At 42.0% G+C, this 17,539-nt stretch overlaps 1 protein-coding gene across 1 annotated transcript in view; it reads left to right on the forward strand.

Annotated features, from left to right (window-relative positions):
* Window positions 1–17,539, forward strand: part of LOC130233593 (nephrocystin-4-like) — a 301,343-nt gene that overhangs the window by 251,581 nt on the left and 32,223 nt on the right. Inside the window, exons 18-20 of the mRNA XM_056463720.1 lie at window positions 4,597–4,728; window positions 13,772–13,968; window positions 16,670–16,896. Of these exons, the coding sequence (XP_056319695.1) occupies window positions 4,597–4,728; window positions 13,772–13,968; window positions 16,670–16,896 (556 nt within the window). The remainder of the gene's footprint in view (window positions 1–4,596; window positions 4,729–13,771; window positions 13,969–16,669; window positions 16,897–17,539) is intronic.

Genomic DNA, 17,539 nt, shown 5'->3' on the forward strand with positions numbered 1-17,539 from the left:
CAGTCATCATCCTCTTTGAGCAGAAGTTCGCCCCCTGGTGGTTTGGAGGCCACACACTGCAAACTATTAAATATTTGACATTTTCACTCATTTATGCATTGCTTTTTATATATTTCGCTGACATGTCAACAAAAATGTTACCATTTTCCATACATTTATAAAAGTCTAACACCTTTGTTGACACCTTTGCTGAACTTTGTAGGTAGTTGAACCTCTGCTTTTAAGGATACTTTTTGACCTTTTACAACTTTTCTGTTGTCCAAGCACATGATTCACACCAGGCAATGCAAATGTTTTGTTTTTTAGGGCAGCTTTAGCTTGTCTCATTGTTTAGACTCCAGGTTAACTGACTTCTGACTCCAATTAGCTTTTCGAGAAGTCATTAGCCTTGGGATTCACCTTTTTTTCACTCTGTGCTGTGAATGTTTAGATGGTGTGTTTGGTAAAGACACAAAAACATATCATTAGGTGTTATATATTTCAAGTAGATTGTGTGTGGTTGCTTGCTGAGTTTAGATCAAACCAGCCAACCAGTAAAACTAGATAAATTCAAAGTGTCTTCCTTTGTATAACTTTTTAATAATGTCTATAAATACGGTGGGTATTGAGGGTTTTTCTACTGCATGATTTATTTACTGTATGTATTATTCATTAGTGAATGTGTTATTTTATTAAAATAATGTAAAAGTCATAAAGGTTAGTGAAAATGTAACCTGTTTTGTCCGCTAACTTGAACCTTCATTGACAAATCTAATCCTGTCCAGGTGCTGTACAGTAGGACCATCTCTGAGTTTTTCTCCCTGCCTCTCCTCATTTACTTTGACCTTACTTGAATAATTAAAGCTAAATTTCCCTTTGTGCTGGCCTGAAGCACCTTAATTATGTATTTAGATGTTTCCTGCCAACTTTTTAAGTAAAAGTTGGTTCAAAAGGTTCAAGAGCCTCTGGCATCCTATTAGACTTAATAATCATTATAATAATAATAAGTACAGCTTGAACATATATAGTAGCAGTATCAGATATAATATAAATAAAATAACACGCAAAACATGGTATTAATTTATTATTAGGATTTTTAAAATTATTATATTACTGAAATAAAGATTATTATAATGGTTTGTGAAATAAAATATTAATGTTTGTCTATAGAAGTCTGAATTATAATAAACAGTCTTAACATCCAAATATAGCAGCAACAGATATGATAAATATATGAAATGACTGGCAAAACATATGTGTGTTTATTTTATTTTATTTTATTTTATTTTATTTTATTTTATTTTATTTTATTTTATTTTATTTTATTTTATTTTATTTTATTTTATTTTATTTTATTTTATTTTATTTTATTTTATTACAATATCCTACCAATGGCATGCTAACATAATACAACTAGATAAATAAAACAATTAATTTATCAAACTATCTTACCTATCTTAATTACACACATATTGTTATAATATAACCACATACTTTACATACAACTTTTGTTTATTTCAGTGTTTTTTATAATGAGTCATTATCAAGCCTCACACAATATCGCTGTCTGGGAAAAGATATCCATTCGTGTGAAACACAAGCTCAAATAACCACCACCACCGCTCATTTAAACAAAATGCTCTTCAGATAAATGCCAAGTGTAACCATTTATGTCTCACTGTTTTATTATTGACAAAATAAGTGTGTTTAATGTGCAGATGTCTGATTTATGTATCCCTCTATTACAGTTTTCATTGGAGTTTCAATCAATCACAGGCAATTCCCTGAAACGCACACACATTCTCTCCTACAAACACACACGCACACGCACACGCACACGCACACACACACACACACACACACACACACACACACACACACACACACACACACACACACACACACGCACACACACACACACACACACACACACACACACACAAATGCACAAACACGTTCAATCCTCCACTCTGAGTCTGACCTGTGTCTCAGACGTGTAATTACAGCTCTCACCTGTCTGTAATCACAGGTAAAGCACATCCAATGTTTGGGGCGGTTGATGCTTGTTGTGAAACCCAAGGGAGCAAAGCACTTATTCTGCAGTTTAGACAATTCACTGCCTCTCAACGTGCAGCAATCACAGACGAGAGATAGAGAAGCACAAAGATAAGGGTCACTGGCCAAGGAGAGCACCTACACCAACCATTCAGTTTTTCTGCATAAGTATCCTTTTTTTGGTGGGGGCGGGTTCCTTTTTACTTCTTCTATTTGTTGATGTTTAACATTGCTTCCTTATTGGCTCTAGAATGTTGTAGGCCACCAATCAATGCATCTTCTGTTGTGCCTTGTGCCAGTCATCCTCAATGCATCTGAATAACAGCAAGGGCTGTCCTTCTGTTTGAGTGCAATGCAATCATTCTGTGTTTACAAACAAGCTGAACAACCAACAGTCAAGCAGAATAAATATAATTTTTATATAGATTTTTACTTTGGAGAATGCAAGAAGAAAAAGGTAGCAATAATAAGACTTGCAATTTTAACCTATCACCACAGTGCTTCACATGATACAATATAGAAAACAGAAATTCACGAGTTCACACTCACAGATATTTGACTGAATAGAATATTTGTATTTGGCGTGCTGTCCGGGGAGAGGGCTCTGAGCTCGGGAAGACACCCTAACTCATGTTATTCCCCTTATCAGGATAAAGAGAGATAGGGTCCAAGCGCAGAACGCTCCCCCCTCACATTTAAATAGGTATCTGGTTTAATAGTGTGGAGTTGGGGTGGTGGAGAAAACAGAGGTATGACGTGTTTGACTATTTATAGGTAGATAGATAGGAATTGTTTGATATTAATGCACTAACATTTTTTAGAATATTTAATATGCATGGTTGATTATGTTTCAGCTGGTAACATGTCATTTAACATTAACTGATGAAGAGAAAAGCTTCTCATTTCTTAAAGAACCATGTCAGGAGATACATCCAGTGGACATTGAAAAGATCTGTTTCAGACAAGTCAAATTATTGGCTTGCATCAAGAAAATCTAAGGAGATTGCTGAAACTACTAAAATTGGGTTAAGAACTGTCCAGCGCATTATTCAAGAGTTCGCACTTAGCTGATGATTGATAATAAAGCTTGTTTGGCATGCTGTCCTGGGAGAGAGCCCTGAGCTTATGAGATCCTCGAGCCCTGGCCTCCCTCCTATTTGCAAGGCGAGAAGGGAGTTTGCTTAGGTAGATCTCAATGAACTCCCCCTGTCTTATTTCTGGCTAATGACAAATATAGGATGGCTGAGGAGAGGTGTAATCGCTAAGAGCTTGGCTATGGTATCAATTTGGTATGTTCAATTTACTTAGGTTGCATATTTTTTTGGACTGTGGGAGGAAACCGGAGAACCCGGGAAAAACCCACGCGAGCATGGGGAGAACATGTAAACTCTGCATAGAAATGTCAACTGGTTTAGAAGGGACTTTAACCGGAGACATTCTTGCTGTGAGGCAACAGTGCTAATCACTGGGCCGCCGTGTCGCCCATCTGGAAAGGAGGGGGAGTAGGGGTGGGTAGGGGGGGATTCTTTAAGATGAAGATATTGAGATAAGAAAACTCTGGTTATTTATAGTGAGTTAGGAATCATCTGATTGGAGAATCAATCATGAGCTGATGCAGGACCAGCTGAGAACAATCATAAGCACATGATCCTCTCAAAGTTAGTTTATAAGTAAACTTCACTTAAAAATTGGCCGAATAGTGAGAAACTTTTATCTTTCATCACTTAAACATCTTGTGAAATCAAGTCATTAAAAAAACTACAGAACTCATGTCTATGTTTAATAGTGAAAAGAAGCATTTCCACATACACAGTGTAAAGGGAACACAAGGGATTGGGACTAAACAGCTGTGTAGCTTTAAGAAGACTTATTACTGAGGGCAATCAGAAAAAAGCCTTGAGTTTGCCTGGAAGCATGATTGGATTCTGGAGCAGTGGAAGAAGGTCATGTAGCCCGGTGAGTCCAGATTTACACTGTTTCAGTAATGAGCACATCAGGGTTAGAAGAGAGACAAATGAAATGATTCACCGATCATGCCTATTGCCTACCATACAAGCCTATGGATGCTGCAGTTGGTCAGGTATAGGTTCGGCATCTTTATGTGCACAAAAATGAGGCCAGCTGACTACCTGAATATACTGAAAGACCAGGTTATCCATCAATAGGTTTTTTTCTTCCCTGATGACGCAGCCAAAATCCAAGATTCTAGGTGCTCAGATTAAGAATGAGTGGTTTAGAGAGCATTTTTTTCCAGATGGATTGGCCACCACAGAGTCCAGATCTTAACCCTATTGAGAATTTTTGAAATGTGCTGGAGAAGACTTTGCAGTCTGGTCTGACTCTCATCAATACAAGATCTTAACGCAAAAAATAATGCAACACTGGATGGGAATAAATGTTGTGACATTATCTGATCTCACATTGAATCACACTGTAAAAGTTTCTTTCAAAAGCAATGCCATGTATAAATGTGGAACATGTTTTGTCGCAGTCTCTGTAGAATAGTTAAGCTACATCATGTAATCTGCCTGAAATGAAACTAATGTATTCCTTTTCCGACAGGTGGCAGTGTGTGGAATACTCAGAGTTCTCCAGCTGTTCCTCCGTCGTTCTCTCATGTTCTCCAGCCCAGCGATGGCCCTCAGGGTTTAGCAGGAGGAAGAGTGTCTGCTTTAACACTCCTCCAGCTTAACGGTACGCCACATCATCTCTCTGACGCAGCAGAGCTTGACTTCACATCCGCAGAACTCAAGAGCTCGACACTTCCCCAGCTCCGGAGACTTTACAAAACTACATCATGTGGGATTTGCTGATAATTCCAGAAGAGGATTTAGCCGAGCATTTTCTTATCTAGTTGTAGTGGCCAGTTTTTATTTTTCTTCCCTTTTCAGTATCATCGCTTTTTTCTAATGACAGTTTTGTTCAGCTTAGTCTTTTGTCTAAGGAACACAGTGTTATGACATGGAAATGCAGTATGTAAAAGTACCCTGAAAAGTCAATATTAGTCTTTTCATTACCTTATTGTGTAAGACAGTAATTTGTAGGCTTGAAACATGATAAAGGTCACAGAGTAGCAAGTGGGTGATATACATCTATAAACTTTTTATATACTTAATGTGCAATCTTGCTATTCTGGTGGAAACGGACCTGTTTGGCATTTAAATGCTGTGCTCTTACAGTGAATGTGTTTTAACTATCCTGTTCTGTGAGATTGTCTTTGAAATGTTCCTCTGCTGTGATAGAAGTTGAAAGGACAGAACAAATTTCACAAAATATTAATTTATGCTCAGGTGTGTACCTTGCAGCGATACTGAGAATGCAACATGTATTTGCATGGCATTATGCTATGCATTCAGACACATTTCAGAATGTAGCGTCGTGTGAAATCAAGCTTGCATAGCTAGAAGCGTTTGCAATCGTGTAGACATGTTCAGCAGGGATTTGACACTGGTGAGCTGTGACCCCAAAATAATGAATAGCTTCTGATTAGATAAACAGCATTATGTATAGTTAAGATACAGAAATAATTTGACTTGATTCATCTTAAATGCTCACTTAAAAATCACTTAATTATTGTTTAATTAAGGGGCTGCACGGTGGCGTAGTGGGTAGCACTGTCACCTCACAGCAAGAAGGTCACTGGTTCGAGCCCTGGCTGGGTCAGTTGGCATTTCTGTGTGGAGTTTCCTTCGGGTGCTCCGGTTACCCCCACAGTCCAAAGACATGCGCTATTGGTGAATTGGAAAAGCTAAATTGTCTGCTGTGTATGAGTGTTAATAAATGTGTATGGATGTTTCACAGTGATGGGTTGCGGCTGGAAGGGCATCCGCTGCGTGAAACATATGCTGGATAAGTTGGAAGTTCATTCCGCTGTGGCGACCCCGGATTAATAAAGAGGTTAAGCCGAAAAGAAAATTAATGAATAAATGAATTATTTAATTAATCATTTTATAGGGCGACAGGGTGGCTCAGTTGTCAGCACTGTCACCTTACTGCAAAAAGGCCACAGGTTTGAGTCCTGGCTGGGTCAGTTGGCATTTCTGTGTGGAGTTTGCATGTTCTCCCTGTGGATGCATGGGTTTCCTCCAGGTACTCCCATCTCCCCCACAGTCCAAAGACATGCGCTATAGGTGAATTGGGTAAGCAAATTGTCTGTAGTGTATGTGTGTGAATGGGAGTGTATAAGTGTTTCCCAGTACTGGGTTGCAGCTGGAAGGGAATCCGCTGCGTAAAGCTCCGCTCAGATCACACGATTTTTATTGTTGGTTACAAAAGTCACTATGTCAGATTATGTACGTTTGTTTCTTTATAAAATCTTTACTTGCCGTGGGTAACAAATGTGTTAGACTAAACGTTCCTTCACAGTCAGTCATCCCGTAATGTCTACGACGAGTGTTATTTCCCAAAGCAGTTACAAATGTTGCTATAACAATATATTTTTTTTATCTCAATTTAATTTTAAAAAATCTTTTTCCAACCACAATAAACACTGATGCTTGCAGACAACTAATAACTACATTAGTTAAGGGCATTCATTACAACATGGATAGGATCAAACTTATGATTCCTTTTCAATATTAAAATATTTTCTTTAAAATCTAAATGTATGTGTCACGGATTGGTCAGGCTCTCACGATCCCCACTCACGAAGATCACCATCACCCGACTTCTAATGAGCACACAGCTGCATCACATTCACGAGCACCAGATAAAAGCACAGCACTCCAGTCGCTCATTGTCCGGGCTCGTCTCGACGAAAGCGGACAACTGAGCGACCACTCAGCGTAGTCATCCTCAGCTAAAACAAACGCTTTACTTACCTGTTCTCTTTGTATTCCTCCTAGTCTTCCTGGTCCACCCGAATCGTCCTGTCTTCCAGTCCTTCCAAGTCTGTGTCATCCTCTGTCAGCTGTATCTGGTGTGTGCTGTCCATCCTCGTGTATTCCTGTTACCCAGCCACGGAGGAAAAGACCCCAACATCATTCCTGATCCTCCTGGCTATCCTTCATGTGCTCCTTGTTGTCATTTAATAAACACCCTAACGTTTCCTTACCTCTGTCTCCTGTCCGCTTCATAACAGAAGCCCGGACCTATAACGACGACAACATGAGCACCCCCGATCACTTTCAAGAGCTGGTGGACCAGTTGAAGCGGATTCTACAGCCACCAGCTCCACTTTCCAACGCACCACCAGCACCGAGCACTTCCGCCTCCACAGTTTCTTCTTCGGCCCTTCCTTCCAGTCCCATGGCCCGACCAGCGCCCTACTCAGGCGGAGCGGGGGAGTGCAATGGTTTTCTGTTACAATGTTCCCTCATATTCGAAATGCAACCTTCTCTATATCCCACAGATAAGTCAAAGATCGCCTACATCGTATCACTACTCTCTGGGCCTGCACTTAAATGGGCTGAGACGATCTGGAACCAAGCCGGGCCGGTCATGAATTCCATCACTACCTTCACGGAGTATTTCAAAGAGGTGTTTGGACGTTCTGATGGGGAAGTAGCCGCTGGAGAGCAGCTGTATCATCTAAAGCAAGGTACTCTATCTACACAGGAATATGCTCTCCGGTTTCGCACTCTAGCAGCTGCAAGTGGATGGAATGAGAGATCGTTGTTGACCACGTACCGGCTCGGCTTGGAACCCACTCTCCGAATCCAGCTGGCCACATTAGATGATACTATGGGTCTGGAGAGATTCATCCAACATTCTCTCCGATGTTCCGATCGTCTCCGTTCCTATCAACAGGACACCATCACCCCCTCGTCTGCACTCCTCCAATCGCCTGAGTCAACAGCCTCTCCAGAACCAGAACCCATGATAATAGAGTCTGGAAGACTGACATCAGCGGAACGACAGAGGAGGCTGACCCGGGGTCTGTGTCTATACTGCGGTGTCAGTGGACACACCCGTATGGAGTGTCCCCTTCGTCCCATTCGGACTTCAGTGAGTGTATTCAGTACGAATATTGAACAAGGTAAACCACTTACTACCACCGTACAAATAACTACTGCCTCTATTTCTCTCCTTGTCACAGCCCTCATCGACTCCGGGTCAGCAGGGAACTTCATCTCCCAATCCCTCTGTCGTCAACTCCACCTACGTACTGAGGCGTCCTCGCATATATACCAGATACAACCGATAACCCAGTGCACTCGATCTTCGACCCGTATCCATCGACAATGCGAAGACATCCTTCTTCAAGTGGGGTTGTTACATCAAGAGAGGATTCAATTTCTGGTTCTGGAGGGTGCAAATATGGACATCATTCTAGGGCGCCCGTGGCTGGTGAAGCACGATCCCATCATCTCTTGGGGCACAGGAGAGATAAAGAAATGGGGATCTGGATGTACACCTACCTGTTTTCCAAATCTCCCTCTTCAAGGTCGGAACCCCATTTCTTTGTTTACAACATCGGTCGAGAGTCCTCCTGAGAAGCAGTCTATCCACATTCCTAAGGAGTACAGCTCCTTTCATGATGTCTTCTGCCCCAAGAGAGCTTCCCAGCTACCGCCGCATCGGCCATGGGACTGCGCGATCGACCTAGTTCCAGATGCCCAGTTGCCAAGAGGTAGGATCTACCCGCTCTCGCTTCCAGAGAATCAGGCAATGGAAGATTACATAAGGGAGGCTCTGAGTCAGGGGTACATACGTCACTCAAAATCACCAGCCGCCTCAAGCTTCTTCTTTGTGGCCAAGAAGGACGGAGGGCTGCGTCCATGCATCGACTACAGGGTCCTAAATAACGGTACAGTAAAATACCGATATCCCCTTCCTCTGGTACCAGCCGCTTTGGAACAGCTCCGAGAAGCTAAAGTCTTCACTAAATTGGACCTCCGCAGCGCGTATAATCTGATAAGAATACGTGAGGGGGACCAATGGAAGACAGCATTCGTGACCCCTACTGGCCACTATGAATATGAGGTCATGCCTTACGGTCTGGTCAACGCCCCCTCCGTATTCCAAAACTTCATTCATGAAGTCCTCCGGGAGTTTCTTCACCACTTTGTAATAGTGTACATAGATGACATCCTCATTTACTCCCGGAGTGAGGCCGAACATCGCCAACACGTTGCGGAGGTCCTACACACATTGAGAGAACATCACCTCTACCTCAAAGCGGAGAAATGCTCATTCCACCAGAAGTCGATTCATTTCTTGGGATACATCATTGACCAAACCGGTATACGTATGGATGGGAAGAAAATTGAGGCTGTTCTATCCTGGTCAGAACCCACTTCCATTAAGGAGCTCCAGAGGTTTCTTGGGTTTGCTAACTTTTATAGACGGTTTATCAAGGACTACAGCAGGATTACATCACCTCTCACTAATCTCCTCAAGGGTAAACCCAAAGGACTGGAGTGGACCAAAGAAGCAGCCGCAGCCTTCCGCCTTCTTAAGAAGGAGTTCACAAGGGCCCCACTCCTGACTCATCCTGACCCAAATCTTCCTTTCGTGGTGGAAGTGGACGCATCCACCACCGGCGTCGGGGCAGTATTATCCCAACATCATGATACACCGCCCCGACTGCATCCCTGTGCCTATTTCTCTCGGAAGTTGAGCCCGGCGGAGCAGAATTACAGCATAGGAGACAGGGAGCTTCTAGCAATCAAGCTAGCCTTGGAGGAGTGGCGTCACTGGTTGGAGGGAGCCAAACATCCGTTCCAGGTGATCACAGATCACAAAAACCTCCAATATATCAAAGAGGCCAAGAGACTATGTCCACGTCAAGCCAGATGGTCACTTTTCTTCTCACGTTTTGATTTCTCCATTTCCTATCGTCCAGGACCCAAGAATCTAAGAGCAGACGCTCTCTCTCGTTTACACGAGCATCACGATCATGAAGAACTCCCAACGAAGATTCTTCCCGAACACATCTCCATTTGTCCGATCACCTGGAACGCTCCTCCAGTCGTTGCCACTCCGGAAGCCCCTGCTCCGCCGGGATGCCCTCCTCATCGGCAGTTCATACCACCTGAACACCGGGTAGATCTGATCCACTCCTTACATACCTCGCTAGGCACTGGACATCCAGGGATCAACAATACTCTCTCGCTAGTATCCCAACGATTCTGGTGGCCAAACATGGCAAGGGATGTGAGGCAATATGTTCAGGGCTGTAAGGACTGTGCCCAATCCAAGAGCCCACGTCATCTACCCGCTGGAAAGCTCCATCCCTTGCCGATTCCGAACCGTCCCTGGTCACACCTAGGAGTGGACTTTATCACTGACCTCCCCTCGTCAGAAGGTAATACCTGTATTCTAGTCATCGTAGATAGATTCTCAAAGTTTGTCAAACTAATCCCTCTGAAAGGTCTTCCCACAGCCTTTGAAACAGCCGACAATATCTTTAATCAAGTCTTCAGGTCATTTGGTATTCCAGAAGATATTGTGTCGGACAGAGGTCCACAGTTCATCTCACGTCTATGGAAAGCCTTCTTCAAGCTCCTAGGTGTGGCCGTCAGCCTCTCTTCTGGATATCATCCCCAAACCAACGGGCAGACAGAGAGGAAGATTCAGGAGGGTGGGACGGTTCCTGAGGACCTTCTGCAGTGGTCACCAGAGCTCCTGGAGCCAGTATTTGGGCTGGGCAGAATATGCCCAAAATTCACTGCGGCAACCCTCCACCGGACTCACGCCATTCCAGTGCGTCCTGGGCTTCCAACCACCGCTCTTTCCCTGGGATGGCGAACCATCTGATGTCCCCGCAGTGGATCACTGGTTCCGGGAGAGCGAGAGAGTCTGGGACGAGGCTCATCAACATCTGCAGAGGGCAGTCCGTCGAAGCAAGGTAACCGCCGATAGAAGAAGGTCTGAAGAACCCAGATACACACCCGGACAAAAGGTGTGGCTATCCACCCGGGACATACGCATGCGACTGCCCTCTCGCAAGTTAAGTCCCCGATTTGTTGGTCCCTTCACCATCGTGGAACAGGTTAACCCCGTCACCTACAAACTACAATTACCCTCTCACTACCGTATTCACCCTACATTCCACGTATCACTCCTGAAACCCTATCACGATCCTGTTCTTCCCTCCACAGAGCCTGACCACGAAGAGGAACCCCCTCCTCCACTGCTCCTAGAAGAAGGAGCCGTCTACGCAGTGAAGGAGATCTTGCGTTCCCGACGTCGTGGTGGCCAGTTGGAGTACCTGGTGGACTGGGAAGGGTACGGCCCCGAAGAAAGGACATGGGTTCCCAGAGCTGATATTCTCGATCCTAGTCTCATGGTGGAGTTTCATGAGAGCCACCCTGAGTTCCCAGCGCCTAGAGGCAGAGGGAGACCACCACGGCGTCGGAGGTGTCGGCCCTCAGGAGCGGGCCCTGGGGAGGGGGGTACTGTCACGGATTGGTCAGGCTCTCACGATCCCCACTCACGAAGATCACCATCACCCGACTTCTAATGAGCACACAGCTGCATCACATTCACGAGCACCAGATAAAAGCACAGCACTCCAGTCGCTCATTGTCCGGGCTCGTCTCGACGAAAGCGGACAACTGAGCGACCACTCAGCGTAGTCATCCTCAGCTAAAACAAACGCTTTACTTACCTGTTCTCTTTGTATTCCTCCTAGTCTTCCTGGTCCACCCGAATCGTCCTGTCTTCCAGTCCTTCCAAGTCTGTGTCATCCTCTGTCAGCTGTATCTGGTGTGTGCTGTCCATCCTCGTGTATTCCTGTTACCCAGCCACGGAGGAAAAGACCCCAACATCATTCCTGATCCTCCTGGCTATCCTTCATGTGCTCCTTGTTGTCATTTAATAAACACCCTAACGTTTCCTTACCTCTGTCTCCTGTCCGCTTCATAACAGTATGTTTTCCTGCCATGGATTTCTTATAAAACACTCCCTCACCTGAACTTGCCGTATGTGAGACAGAGAAAATGAAAGCACAGCAGCAAGGAAAAATCAGATGCTCAAGACATAATCTTTAAAATAATGACATATTAAAAAACTAGCAAATTTATAACTGAAATTTGTGATACAGCAATCACAGTGAAGCATTTATTAAAGCCTTATTTTCCTCAGAGCGAAACAAATCATTCACCCGTATAGTTGAGTAGTGGAGGGAACAAACAAAATAGAATTCGTATATTTTCCTTGGAAAAAATATCTTTTTGAAACTAATTTCGTTTGCTATAATTTTTAACGTAATTTTAATGTATCTTTTGTTGGTCAATTATCTAAAAACAAGAATAACGAATAACATTTGAGGTGATGAGCTTCAAAACAAGTCCGCTACATGCGCCAAAACACAAATTGCAGTGAAATTGTGTTGGTTTGTTTAATAAAATAAAAATCTAGCCTAAATAAAATTAAAGTGAAATATTCACAGTTTCAAAGAAGCCTATATTAAACTTTTCACTATTAATGACAAAATTGAATAAGCAGGAAATGCTTTTACAATGTATTCGCAGCACTGAACATGTTCTCAGATTATCTCGTAAGAACAAACTCTGTTGGAAGGATGAGAGAACTCAGAAACTCGTTGTGAGAATGAAGATGTCTGCATGTTTGTGCCAGTCTGCTTAAAACATCTTAATATTTTAGAAAAGATAGTTAAAGTTTGCCTAGCCAATGATTGATTTTATCTACCCTTGACCCACCCATAAGTAAATATGCAGCCTATTTTCTGATTGCCTGACCAGCTTATTAATGGAAGCACCCGCTGAAATAACCGTGAAATTATGTGCTCCTATTGCACAGTGATTAAAAAAATGTAAAAAATTAAACATGCTAAATTTTCTGCGATGGTGTTGTGAGGCATCACAGGCATGCCAAATTACATAAAAAGAAACGATTGAATCTTGTGTCACGACGCCCGTTTGTCGTTTACGAATCCCCACGACACCTTACATCAGGGAAATCGAGACAAATTCGTGTGATCTGACTGGGGCTTAAAACATATGCTGGATAAGTTGGCGGTTCATTCTGCTGTGGCAACCCCTGATTAATAAAGGAGGAACTAAGCTGAAAAGAAAATGAATAAATGAATGAATGATATATGCATACTGAAGCAAACCTGCAGAATGTACAGAGTTTCATGTTTCACGACTTTGCTTAAAATGTGAGCATGTGTGTGTGTGTGTGTGTATGTGTGTGTGTGTGTGTGTGTGTGTGTGTATCAGCATCCATCCTGGTTTATCTGTACACTAAAAAGCCATCAGCTTGTGACTGTGGCAGACATGAGTGCCATATGATGTCACGTCCTGCAAAGATAAGTGAGACAAAGCCAGTGAAAAATCACACTGTGGCTCCCGCATGTCTCAGGGCCACGAGAGGGCATTTACAGGAGGGACTGTGTGTGTGTATGTCACTGATGAGATGGAGATAAAGAGAGAGCTTCAAGATGCTCTTATTCATCACAGAGAGGCCTATTGTCTCCAGTGTCTATTCCTCAGTCTCTCACTTTCTGTAGGAAGGAATACAGTGGGAATTTAGGTTGAAAATTGATCCCGTGTCTTTTGATCCTCTGTCGTTCTGTCTTCATTGGCGTTAAATCACAGGATTACTTTAGTTGCAATGTTAAATCGCATTGAAGCGTGAATCTCAGAGCAGGTAAATCTGAAAGCTGCACTTGTTGGGTGGGAGTGAAAACTGGAAAAGACAAAGATGGATTTGGGGCCAAATGGAGGTTGAAAAGTGGCCCCCGAGGAAGTGAGAAAAGAAGCATGTGTGTCTTGCAGGGCGAAAGCTGTTGTTTATATTCATGTGTATGTGTGTGTGTGTGTTGCAGCGAGCAATGCCAGACGAGCCCGTCGGTTGCCAGAAATCAACAGTGAACTGGCCAGACTCTTGCAAAGCAGCATGAGGGAAGTGGGCGGAGCCGAAGAGAAGGAAGTGCGCCAGAGGAAGATTGACAGAATGGCAGCTGTCCGTCAACACGAGGAGCAGAAGGACATGCCCCCTTTTCAGGACTACACAAACGCCACGGTGAGAAAGAAGGACAGTTTTCTATCGAGCGTCATTGAATATCTGTCCATCTCTGCAGGAGCTGAGTGACGTTCTCTACTGCCGCTCACCACGTGGTCTTGACATTCACTCTAAAGTCAATAGGGATAGTTCACTCAAGAAATCAGTCATTTACTCACTCTCATGACATTTCACAACCATTAGACTTTCTTTCTTTCTGGCATGAGTCATCCGAGACGTTTTTATGAACTTTATCGCTTGACTCTTTGGAAAGATTGGAAATCTCTTTTAGATTTAGTGTCCGGGTATGTGTAGTGTGTAATAATAACAATCAGTTTTGTACGCGATCCTTTAAAAGAGTTATTCAGGGTTGATACGGTCATGAAAAACCTGGAAAAGTCATGGAATCCTGGCATGGCATCTTCCAGGCCTGGAAAAGTTTTGGAAAAACAGAAAAACCCACAAAGGTTTGGAAAAGTCATGGAAAACAAATATCTGTATTCTTGAATATAGGTTACAGTGTTTCCTCTAGGATTTTTTCCAGCTGTGGTGGCAGGCCTTTTACACAGATCTACCAACTACCTATGGCATTATTTCAATGACAAATGTCGTGAGCGCAGTATTAGAAGTTTAGATCAGATTTATGTAATACAAGCAAGCAAATCTCTTTGCTTGTGTGGGATTTCCTCTGTTCGTGCACAAAACTTCTTGCACACCCTCAAATATACGCTGCTCAAGTGCAGATTTTCTTGTGCGCTCTCAAATAAACGCTGCTGAAGTGCGATTTAGCATGTTTATGTAGTGAGTATGTGTCCAACAGTTATTAGATTTGCTAGGAATATTTAAAAATGTCTCCAATAGACCTACAGAGCGACATTAATGCATCCTGAAGTAAAGTGAAACAGCTATAAACTCCAGCAAGATAAAGTCTTTGTTTGTTGTATGCAGAGCCATAGATCTTTATCTATAAATAATGCATAAATATGGAAACTGTGTTCTTAATTAAAAGCTATACGTTGTGTTTGCTGGCTTCACACATCACACACCTGTCAGTCATTCAGCATGTCACCTTAAAGGGTTAAACAGATATCGCACAGCGATAATATGGTTACAAAAAAGTTTTCTGCTGTTATAATTCACTTACACTTTAATGCGTTTTTGGTGGGATTATAACCTGCTATTAAAAAGAAAAACAACAGTGTTTCGATTGAGAAGCTGTAATGTTGCCATGGCAGGATGAATATTGGAGTAGTGCCATGCCATGGAAGAATGAATGTAGCGGAAACCTTGGGTTAGTTGTCTTCACTTCTATTCTGTTCGTGGCCAATCACATACTCTCACACTATTACTGCGGCGTAAGCATAATCTATTTTTACATAGATATAAATATAAATTGAAATTAAAATAGATTATTGCATGTTTTACGATATGCTGTAATAAATTTGAACATGCATTGATTTTCTTTTACCACACATATGTAGACCTTGCATGAAACATTAGGTCATGAACTTGAACTTGTTGGATTTGTCATCGTTCTGGCGCCTGGTGGTTGGTGTGTGAACACCAGCACTACTTTGCCTCTGATTGGCAAAATATGGAAATGTACTCCATCTAAGCCAGTTATCACATTCTCAGACAAACCAATCATCATCACTGGTTGGTTATGTGTCCCGCCCCATCCCCGAACACAAGAGAAAGAGAGTTCATGGCTGAGAGAGACGCTGCTCACATGAAACCTCTTCAGTGTTCTTAATTATAGTAACGCGCATGTTTTTAATTATCGTTAACGGTAATGACGTTATAACGGGGAAACAGTAATTCAGTTGATTACTCATTAATGAAAAAAGTATCGCCATTAGTAACACCGTTTATTTATATCACCGTTTATTATATAATTCCCATCACTGATAATAAAAACAATATATTCATCATTACTTTATTCACAAACAAATCATTTAAGAACTTGATTTTATTAACTTGGTTTATTTAAAAGGTGCAGCTAAAAGAGTAATTTGTTAATAAATATGATATATTTTATATTTTAAAGGTTTATTATTATTATTATTTTTAAATATAAATTATGTAAATTATGTAACCTGTCATGAATGTTTTTTTTTTAGGTTTTATCAACTCTCTTAACTCAAAAGACTCATCACAAATGTGAAATCTCTTCGTTATATGCAGAGTGCTAGAGCATTATTAGTGAATAATGAGTAAAGGGTTCATCTATTCTCCCCAGTAAAGACATTGTAGCCAAATATAGCACAGTGGTCATTTGAAACACTGTGTGGTAGTTCTATTTTTGTATTTTTAAAGCTTGACATCCACAGTCCAAATCCACTACCGTTATATGGAAATAAATGCCCGTGATATTCTTCAGAAATATAACTTTTATGAAAGTTTTATGGCTTTTAATCAGAGTGTGTTAGGATGATTCAAATATTATAAAATAAATATATCTTTTTTTTTGCATGGTGATCTATTGTGTTCTCTTTAACGCATGAGCTTCATTTTAGCTCCAAAGAGGAAACAGCTAAAACTGAGCTGCATTATTCACCAGTTCCTCCCACTCTGTGGGAATGATGAAATCGAACCTAAATTCTCTTTCTTTCACTCCGCAGCCTGGCATGGTCCTTCCAGGCTTCAGGCACATCACTTTTATTAGTCTCTGTGTCTTTCTGCTACAGTTTCAACATAAGTTTCTTTGGATACTTTCTTTCAGAGTCACCGGGCAGAGCGAGTGCAGCATTCGCGAGACCTGCGTGTGATTGAGGCCTATCGTGAGCGTTGTAAAACACAGGAGATCACCAACATGCTTTCTCAGGCAATCACCACCAAACACACACTCTACGCCACCCTCGGTACGGCCGAGTTCTTCGAATTTGTGCTCAAGAACCCATTCAATGTTCCTCAGACAGTCACCATTGAATGTGACGACCCAGAGCTCAGGTGAGAAATATACCTTTGATTGCTGTAAACTTTTCTGACCAAGAATTCAAAAATCACAATGACATCTTTTTTCTTACAAGCTGTGTGAGCCTGTGATGTTTTGATCGATGTGAGTATTCTTGTAGATAAATGATGGTGCAAGGCCTTTGACTGATTGAACTGTATTAGAGCAACAGTCTGGCATGTTTTCTTTTTCAGGCTGGTTGTATTGTCGATATTGTGCTCAAAATAAAGTGCTGAATCTAGTGTCAAAGCAGGTCACTCTTACTGCTTACCTTAAGGGAAGTGAGCTTCTAGATGCTGCCTGCAGACTTTAAAGGCAAACAGAGTAATATGACTTGTTGTTGCCACACATCAGTGGGATCTGAAACAATAAACCGGGTCCCCACGAGTCATAGAATTTCTGAAATATCAGGGAATTTTAAAAGGTATATTTCAGACATTAAAAGTAAAGAAATTTTTATATACTTTTATTCAAAATGTAATTTTTCTGGACCACATTTTCTTGTTGTTTCACATCTATTATGGTTAACCAGTTTTCAGCTCCTTTTATTTCTTATTATACTCATCAACTGGCAGTCATTTGAATCAAATGCAGTCATCAGTACCTGTTGATTAAAGCTAACATGTCAGCATAATATAC

This window comes from Danio aesculapii, chromosome 8 (genome assembly GCF_903798145.1).
Source record: "Danio aesculapii chromosome 8, fDanAes4.1, whole genome shotgun sequence".
Classification (NCBI taxonomy): Eukaryota; Metazoa; Chordata; class Actinopteri; order Cypriniformes; family Danionidae; genus Danio; species Danio aesculapii.